Source organism: Rhamphochromis sp. 'chilingali' (assembly GCF_963969265.1).
Source record: "Rhamphochromis sp. 'chilingali' genome assembly, chromosome: 17".
In the NCBI taxonomy this organism is placed as follows: domain Eukaryota; kingdom Metazoa; phylum Chordata; class Actinopteri; order Cichliformes; family Cichlidae; genus Rhamphochromis; species Rhamphochromis sp. 'chilingali'.
In genome coordinates this window covers 25,043,860-25,065,979 of record NC_137944.1, presented here as the reverse complement: position 1 = coordinate 25,065,979, position 22,120 = coordinate 25,043,860, and the positions used below count along the sequence as shown (strand labels likewise).

Sequence of the window (22,120 nt, the reverse complement as noted above, 5' to 3'; positions counted from 1 at the left end):
AAGCTGTCTGAGAGTTCTTACCTTAGAAAAGTTTTTCACAGTTAATGCAGGTCCCACAATAAAACCCTGCAGGACTGATTTAGTTAGCTCAAAATCAGTTTTATGGACCATTGTGTGGATATAATTAGTTATAAACTGGTTGTTTTCTTGCCGTACTTGTGTGTATAAATAGGTTTTTTTAAAAGCCTAATTTTCCTGTCAAGTTGTAATCTATTTTTATGTGCAGTGTCATAAATTGCGCGGTTTGCGAGCATGCAACTGCTAAAAAAAAAACATTTGAAAAAAACTGCAATAAAAAGGGGGGAAAGGGTTTCTTAAGAAATATAATGTGAAAACTTAAAGTTTTTAGTGATTTTGTTTTGTTAAATACTCTTTGTCATCTAGCTCCATAATTCTTGTGCCAGTTTTGTTTAGTTAGAAATTCTGGCCTCTATCGGAGCCATTTATAAAAGAAAAGACATTATGTGTAACTGCATGAGACAGCAGCTGCTGTAGAGAAAAGATGAGCACCGATAAAGTCAGCACGGTGCAGAAAGAGTCAGCAGACAAACAGAGGGAGAAAGCCAGCAACTCAGAGACAGCGGGTCAGTGAGCTCCACAGCGAGCCTGTTTAAACAAATTATCCTTCAGGGCCTAATGGGAGACGTGAGGGCAGCAAGCAGGACGGTCTGCTGACAGCAAGTCTTGTGATGGAGCGAAACGAGTGGGCTCAGACTGAATAAGCTCTTTACAAGTTGAATAATTACAAGCTTAAAAAAAAAATCTTCCTGGAAATATTGAGGTTTTTGTTCATTTCTCTTGTATTTTTTCAGTTACTTTTGTCTGGATGCAATACTGTATGCAGAAATAATCCATGGGCATTGCTGAGGCATAAATGACATTGAGAGTTTATGACCTGTGATGCATTTTGGAGGCATGTATGTTTGCTACTAAAGCAATAGATTTTTGCATGGAGTTTGGTGTGACTTTGTTTCTGTCCATTTGTGTCTTTATTAAATGATTTGCATATAACCTACAAAAGAATCCCCAGAACTAGTGCCAAATAAAAGTATTATGGGATTAAAGGTCCTTTTCTTTTGTTCAAATAAGCAAGCATTCATGTTGTAAAACTTAAAAATACAAGCCTAAAGCGACTCACAACTGAGTCCATTCATGTTTGTGCAGACAGTGTTAATCCTGCATTTGATGGGGATGTTTTTTTTGTGTGTCCTGGCTGAAGGATCTCAGTGGACAGATGGTGTTCTTTAATCCTGTCTGTCTGTGCCCTCTACCTCCCATCCTCCACCCTTTTTTACATCTATTCATTCTGCCGTTTACATCCAGGTTCTCATTTTCAGCCTCTTCTACACACTGGAGACGAGCTCCTGCAGCTTCCCTCGTCTTCCTCGTTGCAGCAGAAAATTTGGATAAAAACAAAGATGGCTCAGTAATTCAGCATATAAATCTTTGATTCGCTTTCAGACAGACCACATTTATATTTGTATATAAAGCACAAGCCTGACCCTTCATAAACAATTCATCAGGATTACAGCAGGGATGGGAGAGGGGGAAAGGGGGAGTCCATAATCCTAGAAAAATCTGACTTTAATTCTGTTTTAATGCGTAGGAGCACCAGTGTGGCAAAAATAGGAATTTTCTGGGCATTTTTCAACAAGGCATCCGCCTAATGTTATATTAAACTAGTCTAAATTACGCATTTGTTAGTAACACCAGATAGGTTGAACAAGTATTCTAAATGTAGCAATTACGTAGGTTAACAGTAACGGCGGTCACAAATGTACTCACAAATTAAGAATATGTTTATATTAACTTCACACAAATTAAATTCTGTTTTGTTAACGAACTCGAAACCAGTGTAAATTAAATTAAAACGGTTGTAACTTTGCAGTGCAGTTGCCACTAAAAGTCCAAGCGCCAGAACAGCAGCGCCTGCGATAAATCACCGCTGATTGAATCCGGGTAGGACGTGTGGGGGATGGGGAGGGGAGGTGGTGGGGGAAGTGAGCGTCAATGGTCGAAAATAAGACCGGAAGTTCCTTGGGGGTGGCGTTAAAAACTATGAGCACGACCGTTGGCAAATTATTATTTTTTTCAGTTACAGTGTATACATAGTGTATACACACTATCGCGCGCTATTTTATCGCGCGCTATTTTTTGTATAGCAGTTGCAATATGGTACAAACGACGCGACACAGTTCATGTAAACCAATGCTGTCTTATTTTGAAATTTGCCACCGGAAACATGCCAATTCACGTTCGCCGTCTTGACGCGATAGCCATTCGGCAGAGAGAAAGGAGCTGGAGAGTAACGGGAACTCGGCTGCTTTGGAAATTAAATTAAAATAGAGGGAAAACGGCGACGAAAGCGGATACCCGGGACCTAAAACAGGTGAGCAGGCCTAAGTGTAGAGCTCTGTTTGTTATTTGTGCGACTCGGGGTGAGGGTGTTGCTGTTATTTTGCCGATTTAAGAAAGATGGGGAACATCATGAAAAGTATTTTGGAAGAGAGTTGAGTTGCTGGGGCGGTGCACTCCTGCAGCCCCACAGCCTCAGGATGTTTTGTTCTGCTTGTGGTTGAAGTTTGTACTGATTAATACAGCTGGTAAAACTCAAACAAAAGCTATACGAGGTAGAAAAATTCAACATATAAGTAGTGATTATAATGTAGTTTGTAAATATTCGGTGTTCAAGTATCCATTAATATTCTCCATGTGCTGCAGCCTTTTAAAACAAAGTCAAGTGAACATCAAAGCCCAGCACTTGTTGCATAAGTTATGAAGCAGATTTAAGAAACATCCTGTGTGCAGCTCACCGTGGGTGACTCCTGCCAGTTACAGGGAAGATGATAAAAGGGCAATTGTCCCAAATCTAACCCACTGGCCAGATATGAAGAGGCTTTGCAGCATATTGGAGGGCTATTGAATAATGATTCCTTATAATCTGACCTTGAACAAAGCTCCTTTGTCTCCTTTCAGCCGTGCTCTTTGTCTGTGTATTATTTCAGCTGTCCTTGGATGTTTTAATGGGGGATAAACAATTTTTTTTTTTATTTCCCTACAGAGTAAATAAATTACAGATTTTTAGGACTATATTTCACTTTAGTCCAGTGCCAATGAAAGCATGTAGGCAGGGATGTGACCCTCTAATGTTTTATAGAAATTGATATTTTTGTTTGTTCTTGCCTTGATGTATCCATCTTTTTCTTTCTTAGGCTGGTAGTATTTGCTTCCCATGTTTGGGATAATAGATGGTGAAGTCCCTAATTAAAGAAGAGGCAAAGACCAGGCTGAAGATGCTTCCCATTCTCTTCCTGGATCTACTTCTTCACAAGCTTAGCTTAGTTTAGAGCATTTTTCCTCCAGCGTCTTAATAATACCGAGACTGCAAGAGAGGAGACCAGAAACACATAAACGTTCACATCCTTTTATTGCCTCTTGTTCCTCTCCTGGCAGAGCCAGCTTAGTGAGATTTTTGGCACAGCCCCAATATTTGCTACCACATTATTGAAACCATGGCAAACATGTGCCCTTATGGCCATTTCACCCACGCCGTGGTGAGGGGCATTCCAGAGACCTTTGGAAAGAAAGCAGGGGACAGCCAGGAGAACGGGGAGGTTTCGGTGGACCTGGCCAAAGCTCAGCGTCAGTTCGGTTGCCTGACTGGAGCGTTGAGGCAGAAGGTGGGCCTGCAGCTGATCGAGATCCCCCCTGACCCCGAGCTGCCAGAAAGCTGGAAGATAGAGGATGTGGCTGTCATCCAGGGAGACACGGCGCTCATCACCAGGCCCTTCAAAGAGCAGAGACAAAGCGAGGTAATGCAGCATAGAAAAAGCCTTTCAGAGTGCACTTAATCTTCTATGTAGTATTGGGTAATGGTTTGTATGAGTACGGTATAAAAATGAACTTGACAAACATAGTATGGGCTGTTTGTAACATGGTCTCACTGATCTTTGTTGTTCCTTGTTGCTATGATCATTGGCCTTTCAGACATATCCCCCCTAGACTCCTGAAAACAATGTTTCTAAGCAACAGTGATATTGGTTGATTGATACTGGTTTTCTTTTTGGTGTTTTAGATGCTGGCAGACTTATTGGGAGTGTCCAAAGTTCCAGTTATACTTCTGTAGTTAGATCTCAGGGTTTTTCCTGGCTACGAGTCCATTCATCGGCTATTATTTTTGGCTGTTTGATAAACAAAATGTTATTTTATGACTGACTTAAAAATGCAACTTTAAGAAAAATGTTAAGAGAGAGTTTGTAGTTTTCCTAAACTACTTGGAGGTTTGCTGGGAAAGAAACTTCTCAACAGTGATGCGGTTCAAATGGTTCCTGTCCAGTTAATAAGTGTTGACACCATTTTACAGTTTTTTTTTAATGTCCTAATGTTTTCTTAACATGTTTCTTAGAGTGGAACTTAACATGGCTCGGACAGAAAATGAATCAAAAGCCAGGAAGCAAATCAAAGAGCTGATTAATTAAAATAAATTAATAGATAAACACCCAGACCCTTTGGGTGACAGTAAATGCACAGTTCCTTTTTGGAAGTATTTTTCTTCTTTAGTTCCAGATATTATAATGTATTATCTGGTTGTAAATGGACTTTTACTTATATGGCGCCTTTTTACTCATTGAGCACTCAATGCACTTTCTTCTGTAAGTCTCATTCACCCAGACAGACACATTAATACAGCACTTTTATCTAAGTGTAGCACCCCACCCGTGATACGGAGTCTAAATCCACTTACCTCAGTTTGGACCCCCTAGGCGGGGTGTTAGGTTCGTTACAGCCTAGATACCACAAAAAGGTTCTGGTATAGACAGGAATCAGGGAAACTACCAGTAAACCTTTGCCTGCAAGTTAGACTTAACCAGTAGTAAAAGAATCAACCCCAGACAACTCTTTAACACAAATCAAACGTTTACTGAATGTAAGGGCAGGAAAAAGTAATGTATAAAACACCCTTTTCTTAACTCAACTCAAATGATATCCAGCTCCATAAACAAATGAAACATGCTGTGTAAATGAAATATTTCCCTTTGAAATTATGTTAAACAACACAAATTATGTTATCACCTCTTGGTAAGTGACTCACGAATGTACACTCAAAAATATGCTATATAATCCACTAGATACACAATATTCACACATGGGCCCCACACACACTCACATTCACACTTGTTGCAGGCCTGTTTGCTGCTCACGCCGGACGATGGAGAAAAATCCTCTTCTCCCCAGTAAGAGCACGAAAGTCCAACTTACAGTTCAGTTGCTCGGTAGGTTTCCGTTCGCCAGTCCCAAACTAAATTCACTCTCCGCTCTCCCTGCGGACCGGATGCTGTCTCTGCTACAACGCGTTAGCCAGTCACTGTCCAGCTCTCCAACAGTCCATAGCGGCTGCCTCCGTGGCGCAGCCAGGCAGTCCGGGCTAGCCTTTAGCCTCGGCGGTCGTAGCTGGAAACACAGTTTTTTCACGGTGGTGCGACCATTGAACACAAAGTCACTTCCCCCACACTCTGTTGCGAAGCTCTCACACGGTTAGCTTTCTAGTCCGACACTCTTTTGTGCTAGGTAACTTCAGTAAAACTAGCTGAGTCTCTCACTTTGGTTCAGCTAACCTCGTGCATCTCTCCATGCCGTTCTCCTCTCTTCCTCCATTACAACAGATACACAGGTCCCGTTTCATGCTACCTTTACGGGCCTCCAGAAAATTAGAACTCTGAACAATACTTTAACTCTCTTCAGAGTTACATACCATAAAATAATACTTTATGATTAACATAACAGGTTCATTGCTCTAATTACCTGTATTTACCTTGTGACATATTACAGGGCAAATTACATTCAGAGTACAGTTAAATCACATAATATTAACTGTGAACACCTTATGTTACTGTGGCGTTTAAGTCCATGGGAATTACGAGTATCTACTCCCAAATTCCCATCCGGGCTACACCCTCCCCCTTCTAAATGCGTTTGATGCCCCTATCAAACCCCACAGATTTATAAACACAAAAATCTGTGCTTTGTTAGTCCAGCTCTAATTTAACACAGGAAGGGCATAGTGCTAGTGGGTGACACCATGAAGTCTGGCAAGTGTGATCTCGTGAATGTCTGTAAGTGCCACTTCCCACCAAAACCCCATGGCTCAAAACCCCTACAGGGTGATCTGATGATTGCCCGAGTTCATCATAACTCAGTCTCACCACAGGCCTCTTTAGTCTTTGTGGGCGGCACACTGGATGCTCCTCTCCTTCCAGCGACATCCCACTCTCTTCGGTTCCCTCCTCAGGGCCAGTCACTGTAACTGCCTCAGGGTCTAGCTGGAGATCTGGAGGGTTATGATCATCTGAATTTCTTTCAATATCTGCCAAATCAGTGGTTGAACTCTCAAGATCCAACACATTTGGCTTTTGACCTTGGTCCCTCAGAAGCTGTTCTGACAGTGACAGAAGGTTTTCACAATCCATGTATGGGAATTGTGTCAGGCATGCATCTTCGGATTCCGACTCTGAAGAAGATATTGCATCTCCCTGATTGTCAACTGGTGTAGCCTTGGCGAGTCCCCTTTGGGATCGAGTGACAGGTCTATCAAACAACTCTGGTTCACTATCATTTGGAAGTCTCACTAGATACCCTATGGGTAATAAGTGGTTACGATGCACCGTTTTCTCCACCCCCCTTCCCTTCTCAGGTTTCACTCTGTATACTGGTAGACGGGGCATTTTGTCAAGCACAACATAGAGTGCAGTTCTCCACTTATTCTTCAACTTGTGCTTTCCAGAGACACCAAAATTCTTTAGCAACACCCGGTCTCCTGGTGCCAAGGTCTGTTCTTTCACATGCTTGTCATGTGCTTTCTTGTTTCTCTGATGACTTTTGTCAGCAGCCTCTGTCGCTAGGCGGTAAGCTTGTTGCAAATCAGCTTTCAGCTTAGCTACGTACTGGTGATGTGTCAGACTGCTGTGTGTCTGGTCGTTGGTTCCGAAACAGATGTCCACAGGCAGCCGGGCCTCCCTGCCAAACATAAGCAGGTAGGGTGAGTACCCAGTTGCTTCGTTCTGCGTACACTTGTACGTGTGTACCAAATGACTGATGGACTGATTCCACGCCTGTTTCTTCTTGGGATCCAAGGTTCCCAGCATGGAAAGTAACGTCCGGTTAAATCTCTCTGGCTGTGGATCTCCCTGGGGATGATAAGGCGTTCCCAACACTTTCAGAAGGTCGTGGATCAGCTTACTCTCGAAATCACGTCCCTGGTCGGAATGTATCCGGGTCGGAAGTCCATAATGCACAAAGTACCGCTCACAGAGAATCTTGGCTACTGTGGAGGCTTTCTGGTCTTTAGCTGGAAAAGCTTGTGCATATCTGGTAAAGTGATCAGTCACTACCAAAACGTTAGCATATCCCTGAGAGTCTGGCTCTAGGGATAGGAAATCAATACACACGAGATCTAGTGGCCCACTACTGGTGATCTGGTTCAATGGTGCAGCTCGTTGTGTGGGTGCCTTACGTGCAACACATCTCCCACAATTCCTGATGTACTGCTCAACTTCTGCACTCATCCTAGGCCAGTAGAATCGGTCTCGTATGAGCTCCACAGTCTTGTCCACCCCCAGGTGACCTGACTCATCATGAAGTGATCTAAGCACCATGGCAACATGCTCTCGGGGTAGTCCAAGCTGATGGATTTCCTTTCCAGGTTGTCTCTGTACTTTCCTGTAGAGTACTCCATCAGTGATTGCCAACTTGTTTGCCTCTCTTTGAAGCAACATGGCTTCTGCATTGGAGTCTTTGTCGAAAGTAAAGGGAATCGCTCCATTCATAGATTTCTTTACAGGAGCGATCACTGGATCATTGTCTTGTGCTTTGATAAGCTCGGCCTTGCTTATCTGGGTCAAACACCCATAGTCAAGATGAGTGGGGAAAACAAAACACTCTGGGAGTGCCTCAGGGGAAACTCCTAACGATTCAGCAAAGCTGACTGCCCCCCCTCCTGCTGAATTTCTACAGGAGATCTGCTTACACAGAGCTTTGACACTGTCCAAGGGCAGAGTTTGCCAATCAGTGTCCTCTGTTGGTAAGGGGTTGCGCGATAACGCGTCAGCATCAATGTTGCTGCTCCCAGGTCGGTACTGGAGAGTGAAATCGTAAGTGGCAAGAGCAGCTAACCACCGATGCCCGGTGGCATTGAGCTTGGCAGTGGTGAGGATATATGTGAGGGGATTGTTATCCGTCCTCACAGTGAACTGTGCTCCATACAGGTAGTCGTGAAACTTGTCAACTACAGCCCACTTCAACGCCAAAAACTCAAGCTGGTGCACGGGGTAGTTTTTCTCTGATGAGCTAAGCTTTCGGCTAGCAAATGCAACTGGTCGCAGCCCTTCTGGGTGTTCTTGGTTGAGCACAGCACCCAACCCCTGAAGGCTAGCATCAATGTGCAACACATATGGCTTGGTTGGGTCTGCAAATGCTAGAACAGGTGCATTTGTAAGAGAATGTATAATGTTCTGGAAAGCTTCTGTACATGCAGCATCCCACCTGTCCCCAAACGGTTCATTTACGCGATGGTAGGTCTTTTCTGGGACTCTGACAGCTCGCTTTCCCTTCTGGGTTGGTGGGTAACCTTTACATAGTTCGGTTAACGACTTGACAATGATGGAGTAGTCCTTTATGAAGCGACGATAATACCCACAGAACCCTAGGAAAGACTGCAGTGATGGGAGATCGGTGGGTTGCTTCCAGCGAGCTACCGCCTCAACTTTGCTTGGGTCAGTGGCAATCCCTTTCTCTGACACTATGTGTCCAACATATGTCACCTGTGGCCTGCAGAACTGACATTTGTCAATGGACAATTTTAGGCCAGTCTCTTCCAGTCTGTCAAGAACTTTGATTAGTCTCTGCTCATGTTCTTCCAAAGTTCTTCCGAACACGATCAAATCGTCAAGGTACACTATGACCTCAATCATGTGCATGTCTCCCACTGCTTTCTCCATTACTCTTTGAAAGGTCGCGGGAGCTCCGGTTATCCCCTGGGGCATTCTCTCAAATTGAAAGAATCCCAAAGGACATATGAAAGCGGTCTTCTCCTTGTCCTCTTCTGCCATGGGAATTTGGTAGTATCCACTACGCAAATCCAAGACAGAGAACCACCTGCTGCCAGACAAACAGTCCAACGCCTCGTCAATGCGAGGAACTGTGTATTGGTCAGGGACAGTTCTGCGATTCAGGGTCCGATAGTCCACACACATGCGCAACCGCCCCGTTTTCTTTCGTGCCAAGACGATGGGGGAAGCATAGGGACTCCTTGATTCTTTTATTATCCCCGCTGCCAAAAGTCCTTGCAGGTGGCGGCGTAAGTCATCCAGGTCAGCTGAGGCAACACGGCGGGACCGCTCTCGGAAGGGGGTATGGTCAGCTAGACGGATGTGATGTTGCACTCCTTTAGCCAAACCCACATCCCATTCCTCCGTCGAGAAAACTTTGCCTCTCTCTGCAAGTTTCTGACTAAGCCTCTGTTTCCATTCAGCTGGTATAGGAGAGTCCCCAAAATTAAACAGAGATGGGTCAAGCATAGTAGAAGCTTTTGTGTTTGGGCCGGGGACATCAGTCACTATGTCAGCTACATGCAGATGTGCAACCACAGTGCCCATGGGAATGGCAGTGTCTTTTAGTGACTGGTTGCGCATGAGCACCAGAAACTTGTCTCTATCAAGCATCTTGGAGAACAGTACGGTTGGCTGCACAAGCACACTCGGGGGAAGGGCATGTGAAGCTGCCCGTTCTGTGATGAGGATGCTGTCTCCAATAGTGTGGATGTCTTTGACTTTACAGACAGCTATACGTTCTTTCCCAGCTGGAATGACCAGTGGGCCAGGACCAGTCCACTTAACGTTAGCTACTGGACTGTCATCATCCTTGGCAGACTCAGACATAATAGTCGGTAGGTTCTGAGGCTGCTGAACATTCACTTTGGCAGAGCAAACATTCCCCACCCTCACTTTCTTTCCAGTTGCAGGAATGAGTCTGATTTTATGAACATTGGTGCCCAACAAGACAGGTATGGTATCTGAGCACCGAGGGTCTGGGCACACCAAAGCGAGGACTGGGATAGTCTCAACTTTCTCTCGTGTTTCTTCGGGGAATTCCAATTCAATTTGAATGTACCCCCTGTAAGGATAGCTGGTCTCTGATTCACTTAGTCCCCAAATATCTAGGCCCGTAACAGAGCGTAAAGGCACATGAGACAAGTGTTTTGAATACCAGCTGTCAAAAATGATGGTCACCTGAGAGCCACTGTCTAAGAGAGCGGTGCAAGGTACACCATCTACCTTCACACCGGCTGTGGAGGGTGGCCCTACCAGTCCTTCAGGGAAACTAGGCGTCCTGACATTGACAACACTCCGGTTAACACCTACATTGGTGGTGGTCGGTTCTTTGGCAGGACTGGGAGTTCTATTACTTTCTCCCTGTTTCCGTTGAGCATGAATGAATTTCTGTATCACTTTAGGGTGGTTTTCTGGAGCCTTACACTTGGTAGAGATGTGCCCATCCTCCCCGCAGCGATAACAGAAAAAGTGACTGGGATCTCTGAGTGCTCTTGCTCCCCGCTGAAGGTGCGTGGGAGAACCATGGTGCCTGGGTGAGGGCACCGCAACCCCTTTGCTGGGGTTGACTGACATGACAGAGATCTGTTTTCTTAGCCTCACCACTTCTTTCTTTAATGCTTGGAAGTTTTTGTCTTCTCCCAAGCCGTCTGCTTCCACATTCTCTGTGGATGCTGCCCCAGGTGAATGGACACCTGGCACCCCGGCAGCAGTGGTGAGATCACTGACTTGGGTTTTCAGACCTTGTATCTCAAGTCTGAGATTTTCCACGTGTGCCCCTGTGGGTACAGTAGCGCTTTTGACATGCACGACTTTATTGAGGTTAAGTCTGCGCCGAGAAGCTTCATGCTCCTCTTCAATGCGGACCTCATTTAACAGCTGCAGAAAGGTAGGGGGATTATCTTTTCGTTCCCTTAAACGCAAACTTAACAGCATCAGGTCAGACCCTGTTGCACCTTTAATGAGCTGATCAAGACGTGCTTTGTCTATTAGGGCAGGAGACAGACCTCCCCTTTTGACCACCTTGCTGAGAGATCTCTCCATTCTTCTCAGAAACTCGGAAAGTTTCTCCCCTCTGTGTTGACATAGCATTCGGAAGGCAAAATAGAGTTCCTCTCCTGTTTCTGGTGTGTCAAAAGTATTCTCAATTACATCAATGTATTCTTGAGGTGTTGCTTCAGGGTTATTAAATCGTACAGCCTGTAAAATCTCCAACGCGGGACCCTTTACACTTTCCATTATCCTGATTTTCTTCTCTCTGTCAGGCCGATCATATTCCTCTATCATCAGTCGAGCCTGTAGTATCCAGTTCTCCAACTGCTCCTCTCCTGGGGGTGTGGGAACAACCCCTGAGAAGGTGCGCAACCTCCTGTAGCTGCTATTGTCACTGGCAGGCTTAGAGGTATTTTGCAGAAGGTCACCAACAGCTCTGATGATTGCTTCAGGAGTGGAGGCCTGAAGTGTGGCGGCAGGTCCCAAATCAGTTTGAGATGCCTGCCAGTCATCTGCAACCAGCTGGTCAACTGAACCATCCTCCTCCTCTAAGTGGCCGATGATTCTCCAGGGTGAATTGCTGCCATCAGCTAGAATGTCCAGAGAAATGGCTTTAGTATTTACCTTTTCTCTGCATTCACACAGTACAGTCAAACACTTGCTCTGAGGATCATACATACGTCCTCTAACCTTCACACGTCCAAGAACTTTAATGGATTGCAGAGTTCTTTCTATGACTTCAATCTCTGTGTCCTCGGGAACATCTTTAAGTAGTATGGCATGCGAAGGGTTAAGGCCTTCTCCTTTACACCAGTGCCGTAACTGAGCCATTTCTTGGTGTTGAGTGTGTGAATCTTACTGTATGTGTATAGTGTAACACAATACCAAACACAAACTGATTTTGCTCTGCTGTAACCTACTATAACTTCAAATCACCCTCTCTTTAAAGGTTGTCTGGGTCACAAGTTAATACTAATTACTACCAGTCTTTATCCCAGCGGTGCCTCCATTTTATGTAGCACCCCACCCGTGATACGGAGTCTAAATCCACTTACCTCAGTTTGGACCCCCTAGGCGGGGTGTTAGGTTCGTTACAGCCTAGATACCACAAAAAGGTTCTGGTATAGACAGGAATCAGGGAAACTACCAGTAAACCTTTGCCTGCAAGTTAGACTTAACCAGTAGTAAAAGAATCAACCCCAGACAACTCTTTAACACAAACCAAACGTTTACTGAATGTAAGGGCAGGAAAAAGTAATGTATAAAACACCCTTTTCTTAACTCAACTCAAATGATATCCAGCTCCATAAACAAATGAAACATGCTGTGTAAATGAAATATTTCCCTTTGAAATTATGTTAAACAACACAAATTATGTTATCACCTCTTGGTAAGTGACTCACGAATGTACACTCAAAAATATGCTATATAATCCACTAGATACACAATATTCACACATGGGCCCCACACACACTCACATTCACACTTGTTGCAGGCCTGTTTGCTGCTCACGCCGGACGATGGAGAAAAATCCTCTTCTCCCCAGTAAGAGCACGAAAGTCCAACTTACAGTTCAGTTGCTCGGTAGGTTTCCGTTCGCCAGTCCCAAACTAAATTCACTCTCCGCTCTCCCTGCGGACCGGATGCTGTCTCTGCTACAACGCGTTAGCCAGTCACTGTCCAGCTCTCCAACAGTCCATAGCGGCTGCCTCCGTGGCGCAGCCAGGCAGTCCGGGCTAGCCTTTAGCCTCGGCGGTCGTAGCTGGAAACACAGTTTTTTCACGGTGGTGCGACCATTGAACACAAAGTCACTTCCCCCACACTCTGTTGCGAAGCTCTCACACGGTTAGCTTTCTAGTCCGACACTCTTTTGTGCTAGGTAACTTCAGTAAAACTAGCTGAGTCTCTCACTTTGGTTCAGCTAACCTCGTGCATCTCTCCATGCCGTTCTCCTCTCTTCCTCCATTACAACAGATACACAGGTCCCGTTTCATGCTACCTTTACGGGCCTCCAGAAAATTAGAACTCTGAACAATACTTTAACTCTCTTCAGAGTTACATACCATAAAATAATACTTTATGATTAACATAACAGGTTCATTGCTCTAATTACCTGTATTTACCTTGTGACATATTACAGGGCAAATTACATTCAGAGTACAGTTAAATCACATAATATTAACTGTGAACACCTTATGTTACTGTGGCGTTTAAGTCCATGGGAATTACGAGTATCTACTCCCAAATTCCCATCCGGGCTACATAAGCATAAGCTCTTTCTAACATTCTCACACACTCGCGCCCGAGTGAATGCATTGGAGGCAACTTGGGGTTCAGTATCTTGGCCAAGGATGCTTCAGCAAGCGGTCTGGAGGAGCCGGGGATCGATCCCACAACCTTTTCATTGGTAGACACTCAAACACATCCCAGATGTTCTACTGCTGGAACCCCGTTGTTTTGCAGTGTCGCGCGTATTGCAAAATGTGTCACCATAACATGATAAGAGAGTTGTTCTGTTGCACAGTTAATCTAAATGTAGTTTTTATTTACAATTGTGGCTTCCACAAATGATAAAAAAAAAAAAAGCCCGAGATAACTGATCGAGAATTATTTAAATGATTTTTCAGAAATCTGGTTTTGCAACGGTTTCACTGCTTACTCCAACAGTTTCAGTTCCACTTATTCTAAGATGGCAGGAAGAGAGACCTGGATTAACAAGAGGAGGGAAACCAGCTCAGCTGTTTGAAAGAAATCTTTAAAGTTGAACAGTAAATAATCAGAATGTAAATGAATGACTAAATTATACAACAGCTGGATTTATACGCAAATGTTCTTTTATTAGACAGTTGTTGTTTTTAAGCACATTTTAAAATGCTCAGCTGACAGTCTGTTTTTTTTTTTTTTTTTTTTTTGTTTTTTTAATTATTGTAGCTTCTTATTGCAAATATTAATTGCCAGTGAAACACAGAACTGATGATGTTACACGGAGACCACCTGCCTGAGCTGCTTTCTTCCAACTCTCGTACTGAGTCTAGTTTATTCCTTCCTCAGGTGGAGGCGGTGAGGAGGGTGATGTCGGAGCTCAACCTGACTGTGGTGGAGATGGACGGAGAGCAGGGCGACTCTGTAGGTGCCACGCTGGAGGGCAGCGACATCCTCTTCACGGGGAGGGAGTTCTTTGTCGGCATCTCCTCCCACACCAACCGCAGAGGGGCGGAGGTGCTGGCAGACACCTTCAGGGTAAGGGCTATAGAGGGAAGAGGGTACAGTGAGCAGGAGGAAGCTTTTTCAAACTTTCCCTAGTTTGGGGCTGCCTGTCGTGAAGGCACATGTCTGTCTCTGATTTGAGGAGTCAGGGCGGCATGCTTTTAACAGAATCTGACATTTTTGCCTCAGAGTCGTCTTTTTAAGAGGGATGTCAGTCAACACATTTTGACACGTGGCACAGCTGCATCATCCATCGAGTGTTTTGTTGCAGCCCGCTGCTGTAGTTTATCATGTCAGATGTCATTTGAACTTAAATGTTTATGACAGCTTTTCTATTTAGGGCTACTTGTAATTAAATTCAGTGTGTGGCACAGTACTGGAGGATTTAGCCCTGGCTTCTTTGTTAATTCACTCAAACTGAAGAGCAGTTAATTAAAGTATGTGAAACTTAAAAATGCAAAGGAAGACTTTAGTGTAGGGTCTTCACCAGAGATTAGATAATCCAGGTGTGTCATGCCTCTTTTATACACTAAAGGTAAATAATACCTGTGCATCCATGATTACAGCTCAAGCTGAGGGATCCTTCCACATAGCGTAGTGGGATTGATTTTTAGGTATAAAAAGGAAAAATGCATATAGAGGGAAGCCATACATCAGAGAAACTTTAAAGGTTGAGTCCTCTCTGCCTTTGGTTCACAAACCTACAGGCATTCAGACGCTGTCTCTACTTTTAAGATGAAAACTTTCCTTTGTTAATAAAGCTTATAGTTAGGCCTAGATCAAATCCTCGGGTTATGTTGCTATAGCTCAGGCTGCTGGGGGAAATTCTCATGATGCACTGAGCATGTTTTCTTCACTCCCTTTTTTTTAATTTATTTTTTTATCCTGATGCGTTTATATACAACTGCTACATCTTATTATCTTTGCCTTACAGTAAAAGTGTCTTAGTATGGACCGCTGTATGTCTGTGTATCTCCATAAAAGCCCAGCTAAGGATTATCAATACACAACTAACTAAAATATAGAGTTTATATTTTTAGCCTGCACAACAAAGATTGCCTCGGTGCCAAGATTACAGTCGGATATGAAACCCAGGTGCCAATGTGAGCAGGTGGCCATTTGCTGAATTGCATTTGGGGAATTCTTGTGTATAAACACTGATGAATGAGGTTGTTCCACTGCCCAAATAATCACAACGCTGCACAGCACAGCGTGCTCACTCGGGCTGGGCTCAAGCTGCTCATTAGTATTGACTCTTTTCAAGAACTATAGATGCACTTCTGTTTGACACGCACACATATTTTGCATATTTTGGAGTTGAATTTGCTCTTCGCTCTTCCCTTGGGTGTGGGAGTGTGGGGGTGTGGTGTGAAATGGTGTCAGCGGATGAGAGGGTTTAAGTGTTCGACTGGGGGACTGGGGAAAACCAGGAGATGATTTCATCAGTGTTGTGTTTCAGAGGAGTCACTCTGGCTCCATTTAACTTTCGTTCATAAATATCACCCTTACATATACAGTGTGTAGAGCAGAGATGGAACCACTTTATAGTGTGAGAGTAAGTTAGGAGTCGATTGGAGTCGAGGCATCAGTTACTGGGATGTGTGAAAAGCCAATCTTAATGTTATTAGTTACACCTGTGATGACAAAACAAACCTGCTTGGAAACTTCTAGAAGTTTCCAGTATGCTTGGTAACCGTTCACCCCCACATGTGTTCAGGACTTTGCCGTGTCGACTGTCCCCGTCTGTGATGGAGCCCGACTGAAAAACATCTGCTCCATGGGAGGCCCAAACACCATCATCTTCAGCAACAGTGATGGGGCCAAGAAGACACTCCGGGTATGTATGTGTGTGTTGTTTCCCAAAGGGTAATGCCTTAATAATATTGTGGCATTGTAGCAATTGAGGGAAAAGCGCATACCAAGGAGAAAACACTCCCTGTAGCTTTTATGAAAATAGGATTTTTGCCTGCTTATTTGGATTAACTCAAGACCGTATTAAAAGTCCAAAATTAGATGAAAAGGGATTATTCTGAACACACAATAACAACAACAACAGAATAAAAATATGGAGCTGGAAGTGAGCATAATATTTAACTTCAATCATTAAAGTTTTGTTTTTGTCCATTTGCTGACTGTGTTATAGAAATCCAGGTGTGACAGCCTGCCAGCTGACCCTGCACATTCATCTATTCATGCCAGTTTGTTTACACAGGCTACATAGCTTTCCATTTAGCATGTCTGTGTGCCTGTGCTGGAGACCTTATAACAAACAAGTTGGAGGCTCTGCCTAAAAGGAACAGAAATGGCTGTGAGCAACAGCTTGTGCGGCTGTATATGAGGGGTGATCAGTCTCAGTAGCTGGAAATCCCTTATCCTGGCACTACGTTTAGTCAGAAAACAAAGGATGGTTCCACGTCATGATACTATTTAGTGTGATTACAAACACCTGGATGTATTGCTATATCCAGCCACATTGGTAGCAGCAATGACCCACAATCCTCTGCGACAGCTGCACCTTTGAAAAGAAATCCAAGGGGCAATGAACGGCACTGCAAGATGCTATACATGATAAGGATGGCTTTCCACCTAATCAAGGAAGAAGTCTGTGAGAAATCATAATAAACAATAATAAATTTGACCTCAGTAATGACCAAAACAGCTAAAAATTACTTGACACATCAGTTTATGCCGTTATGACTCGTGTCCCTAAAACACTGAGAGGTTGATGTAAATTAGAGCTGCCATTTTCAACTTTAATTGTAAATGCACCACTTAAAAAAATTAGCCACATTTTGAAAGCACATTAGATCTCACCTGCGGGGCGTCATGCCAGATCGATATGGATTGGGCAATGTGTTGGAATGAAATTATGCCAAAAAAAAATAAAGTCAAAGTGAAAAAATTATGCAGCTAGCTAGTCTATTTTGAAATAATTTCATACCAACTCAAAATGGTACTCAGTAGTTAGTATGGCCAGACAAGGTCGGGTAAGCTTTCTAATGAAACAATGGATGGTGTCCTGGAGGATCTCCTCCTAGGGCATCACTGAGCTCCTGGTGAAGTCTGAGGTGCAACCTGGCAGCATCAGGCCCAAACATAATGTCCCAGAGGTGTCCTGTTGGATTAGGCTCAGTGCAAGCATGATATCAATTCCTTCCTCCTCCAAGAACTTTCTGCACACTCTCGCTACATGAGGCTGGGCGTTATCGTGCACCAGGAGGAACCCAGGACCCATTGCACCAGCGTAGTCTGACAGTGTTTCCAAGGGTTTCATCCTGGTACCTGATGGCAGTCAGTGCCATTGCCAGCCGGTCTGTGCATCCCTCCCTTTTTGTTAGTCCCTGGCCAACTATGAAAGCAGTCATGCTGAATGATGTTACAGGCCGCAGAATGCTCTCCACATCTTCTCCAGACCCTTTGATGTCTGTCACATGTACTCGGGGTGAACCTGCCCATTCTCCAGAGTGCCAGGCAGGGCCCAAGTAAAGCATGCTGGGCCCTCATGCCACCCTCATGAACTCAGTGACACTGACTTTAGCCAGATGAGAACTAGTGGAAAAGAAATGAGTGACCATCCTTCATGTTTAGGGGGGTTGTCTCGTTGTTGCCTGACTAGTGCACCTTATGTTAATTACATTAACAACAGCAGCTGGAACTGATTAACAAACTCTTCATCTACTTTGACCAGATTAATATCCCAGAAGATTACATGACTTGATGAAAAGGGTTCTTTAGTTAATTTTTTTGGTGACTTTGTATTAAGCATCGTGATGATCAAGCCTTTGTGCTGGTTTTCAGTTAGTTTATTGAAATGTAAAGAGAGAAATGACAACATTTAAAATGAACCTTTTTTAAGACAAGGATTTTAAAGCATTGTGCTAGGCAGGGCCCAACATCTCTCTATGGTCAATACTGTTTTTCATTATGAGTCATAAATATATAATCTCTCCATCCTCACTTGAACTGCACACATCTGTTTATGTCATTAGTGCTGGCTTGGAGCTCGGCGACTGTGTGTAATGCTGGATGTGCGTGTTTGTCTGCAGATGATGGAACAGCTGACTGATCACCACTACGATGTGCTCACCGTCCCAGAGGAGTTGGCAGCAAACTGCATTTACATCAAAAGTCTGTCCAAACGGGACTTCCTGCTGCACCGACCAGCAGACGAATGCCCTGACAGCGTTTCTGTGAGTACCACAGAGGGTTTTTTCTTTTTTTCTTTTTTTAAATAAACTGCACATTATTGCAGTATAATGTCATGTTCATGTATGTGCTAATAGCAATAAATAAGTTTTCCTGTAATTTGCTATTTTCATTATGTTATAGTTTGACAGATTTTTTTTTTTCTTCCTCTCTGGCAGTTTTTCTGGCTCTTATCTCCTTGTTGTATTAATTAGGCTACATAAACACTGAATCATATGTTCAGTAATCATAAGCATGCATGCTCATCCAACAGCTTTAAATACTGTCAGTGTGAGCTTTAAGGTCTCACGGTGCTTTACTCGGTCGCGTGAGTGCTTGCATAAACCCACAAATATTTGCTAACAGCTTCCATCGGGAGGAGTACAAATGATAGCTGGACTCAGGTTTTCAGATGTTAGCCCTCCTTTTTTCCACCGTCTCCACATAAAAGAAGCTAGGTCATCAGCTCCAGTTCCCTTTAAACAGCAGTCATTAGCTTGTGTGTTTCTGATAAGTCTGTGGGAGAATCTCAGCTTCTTTCAAGACGGAGTGAAGTAAACTTGCCGCCCAAGATCAAATATTTATAACTAGTATTGCTGCAGATTCACATGTGTTTGCGCTGCACCACAGAAATACATGGCTTCTTCTTTGGTGTGATCAAAGCTTTTTATTAGTTTTATCTAAATATAAAAAGAAATGCAACAGCATTAACATCAAAGCCACACTGCATCAACAATATAATAGAAGATCTACAGATGCATTGTATCACACATCAAAATCAACCATCAGGCTCCTATAAGAAATTTGATATCTGCTCAGCTCGTGTTGTTTGTTTTGTTTTTTGTAATAAACCCTGTGCATCCAGTCCTTTGTGTGATTGGTCCTGTGTGTTAAACCTAAGTGCTTTTATGATTTATAAATCTGTCTGTTATTAGTGATTATCCCTTTTAAGGCCTAATGCATCTGTAATTCAGATGTTACCTCTGTGTCTTGTGCTGCTTCACCACCTGGAAGTCAAGTGCCTCTGTTAATCCTAAATCAGACCTAAATGTGACTGACTCGCTCTAAACTGATCATTAGACAAAAAAGGTTCTCTAAAGAAGATCTGGGATGTGAACAGATTTCTTTTTTTCACATTTCTTTACTCGTTACATTGCAGTTGAAGGTCACAGTTGTGCTTGTGGTTCCAAGAGCTGAAATGTTTTTGAGACTAGTGAAGTCGATATCCCGCTCACGGTGCCGTCTCTGACCCGTTAAATATGTAAGTAGGTGGCAGGACAGAAGCTGAGTCCAGCATAGTGAGAATAAATCAGCATTTTCAGATACTTCTGTAGTTTGTTTCAGGATTGAGGCAAATTAAATAAATCAGAAGTAAAATAATGATTGTATTTTGTGAAACTGTGTGTGCGCCACTGCTAAAAATTATATCAGGCGAGATTTAAAACCGAACTTACAATTAGAGGAGTTAATTTGAACATTTGGAAACTTTGATTTTTCACAATGAGATAAACTTCACAAAGAAAAAGCAACAAATTCCTTTAAAGACTGATAACTTGTTTTTTGCATGATTTCCCTTCAAGCAGTTTGCCCTCAAGTCAGTATTTTGCATTTAAAAAATTTCACAATGTCCAATATTGTCCACCAACCCACCCATACAACCATCTTATAATAGGATCACACAATCTTTGTAGATTATTATCTTTGTACACCAGATTAAAAAACAGCTTCATTCTTAAAGAACACTCCCACAACCTTCAATTTAATCTGAGATGCACATCTGTGCATTTTTGTGATGGCTGGTGTTTTATTGGAATCACTAATTGTTTTCAGTAGAACACTGTGCAACCGGGCCAAGTCATATTGTCCTGAAATGATGTCACTTGTTAGTGTGTGTATATGCACCTGGCTGCTTTCACAGCTGAAGATGAGCATGCAGCTTGGCTGAGGGGTCAGTTCATCAGCTGTCACTGCTGCCATCAGCTTGACCAGGAGAGATGCATGTGCTGGTTCTGCACAGGCCTACAAAAAAGTTCCACTTGCATCAAGTGTAACAGGTAAATTTGTAAGCAGCATCAGGTCACATGCTGCTGGAATTGTACACTGTACAAATCACATCAAGAAATGTGAATGTTATCCAGACAACGTGGAAACTCATCGGGGGGAAATGGAAAATAACGCTAGCGTGGCAATAAATCATTAGATGAGTTTGATAAATCAACATTACCATTAGAAATGTAACAAAATTGAAGTTGCTTTTTAATTTTTTTTTTTTTTTTTTAGAGTTTTGGTCTCTAAAGAAAAGGGAAACATCAAAACTGTCATGTAGATCTAAGACTCTTAATCGCTGACACTCATGAGTCAGATCTGGTGTTCTAACTTCCAGCCAGTGAAGCAAATTTTCCTTCCTCCTTTCCTTTCAGTTTTCCCTGCAGTGTAGTCTGTAACAACTAGCTCAGGTCTGAATGACTGAACTGTTTCCTCTCTCTCTGCAGGCCTTCCAGAAGCTCCAGGACTACACCCTCCTGCCGACAGCCTGCAGCGAGGCCTCCAAGCTGGGAGCGTCTCTGTCCTCACTCTGCCTCCTTGTCAACAGAAAGCATACATATTTCTGAAAACACGCCCACGCCACTCAGCATTTATCTGCAGGTGTTCGCAGTGGTGGGGGTAGTGATACTAATGTGCAGTATTTTGAGACAGAACCAGCCACCTAATTTACTGCACCACTACCCCCTCTGCTGAACGAACAGCGCTGCACAATGTCCTTAAATCTACTCATGAAACCACTAGATGAAGCTGTAGTTTTGCACTGTTCCAACTCTTTCACAGTCCACCAAAGTAAAACAGTAACCCCACAGGAAAGTCTTCACTGCAAGTTTCATTCTGTATATATGCAGATGTTCAATACCTTTTTAGACCAAAGTGTGAAGGAAAAGCCAAAGGCAACAATCAGCCCAACATTTTTTTAACTTTTCTCACCAAATTGATGTAATCTAGATCCAGTAAAGGGCATTACGTCTGCTTTCCAGAAATCTGATGTCTCTTAACATTACTGCTTGTGATAGTCCCCTTTAAATGTTTTCTTGGCTAACCCTAAGACTTGGTGCCCACATTTACTACAGTGTACAGCTTTCATATCCACATTTCAGTACTTGGGTATTAACTGTTTTTAAATTGCAGACCATCTGTAGCTGCTAGGTGATGATTCAGATTTGATTTAGCTTTGCAGTGTATGAATTTGTCCCAAGTGTAGAAATATTAAAATCCAGCTTCTAACTTTTAGTGGTACTTATTCCTGTGTAATTCAACTGCCAGTTCTTTAGGTACATCAGGCTAAAATAAATGTAAATCTAGTCTTTTCAATTATTTTCTACTTGTCCAATTCAGAGTCTCAGTGGGGCAGCAGCCTATCCCAGCTGTTAGCGAAACCTTGGATTGATCACCAGTCTATCGCAGGGAGAGTACAGACGTGCAACCCCACATTCACACCTAGGACCAATTATGGGAGACTTGCAGAAAACAAACACATGCATTGAAAGACACCAGCTAATCAATGGTATCAAATCTGGCACCTTTTGGGGAGGCTACAGTGCTGACCAACTGTGCCACTATAATTGAACAGTACTTTTGAGCCA

At 43.3% G+C, this 22,120-nt stretch overlaps 1 protein-coding gene across 2 annotated transcripts; it reads left to right on the top strand.

The window, feature by feature from the left end:
- The first annotated feature begins 2,279 nt into the window (after positions 1-2,279).
- Positions 2,280-21,761, top strand: ddah2 (DDAH family member 2, ADMA-independent). Of its 2 annotated transcripts, none has more exons than XM_080863629.1 (6): positions 2,280-2,389; positions 3,213-3,812; positions 14,148-14,336; positions 16,021-16,140; positions 18,350-18,493; positions 20,981-21,761. In XM_080863629.1, exons 2-6 carry the CDS (start codon positions 3,513-3,515, stop codon positions 21,098-21,100), a joined length of 873 nt encoding a protein of 290 aa, XP_080719755.1. In that variant the 5' UTR covers positions 2,280-2,389; positions 3,213-3,512; the 3' UTR covers positions 21,101-21,761. The 2 variants fall into 2 exon arrangements, with proteins under 2 accessions (XP_080719755.1, XP_080719756.1); XM_080863630.1 differs by having other exon boundaries at positions 2,282-2,389; positions 3,454-3,812.
- The last annotated feature ends 359 nt before the right edge of the window (positions 21,762-22,120 follow it).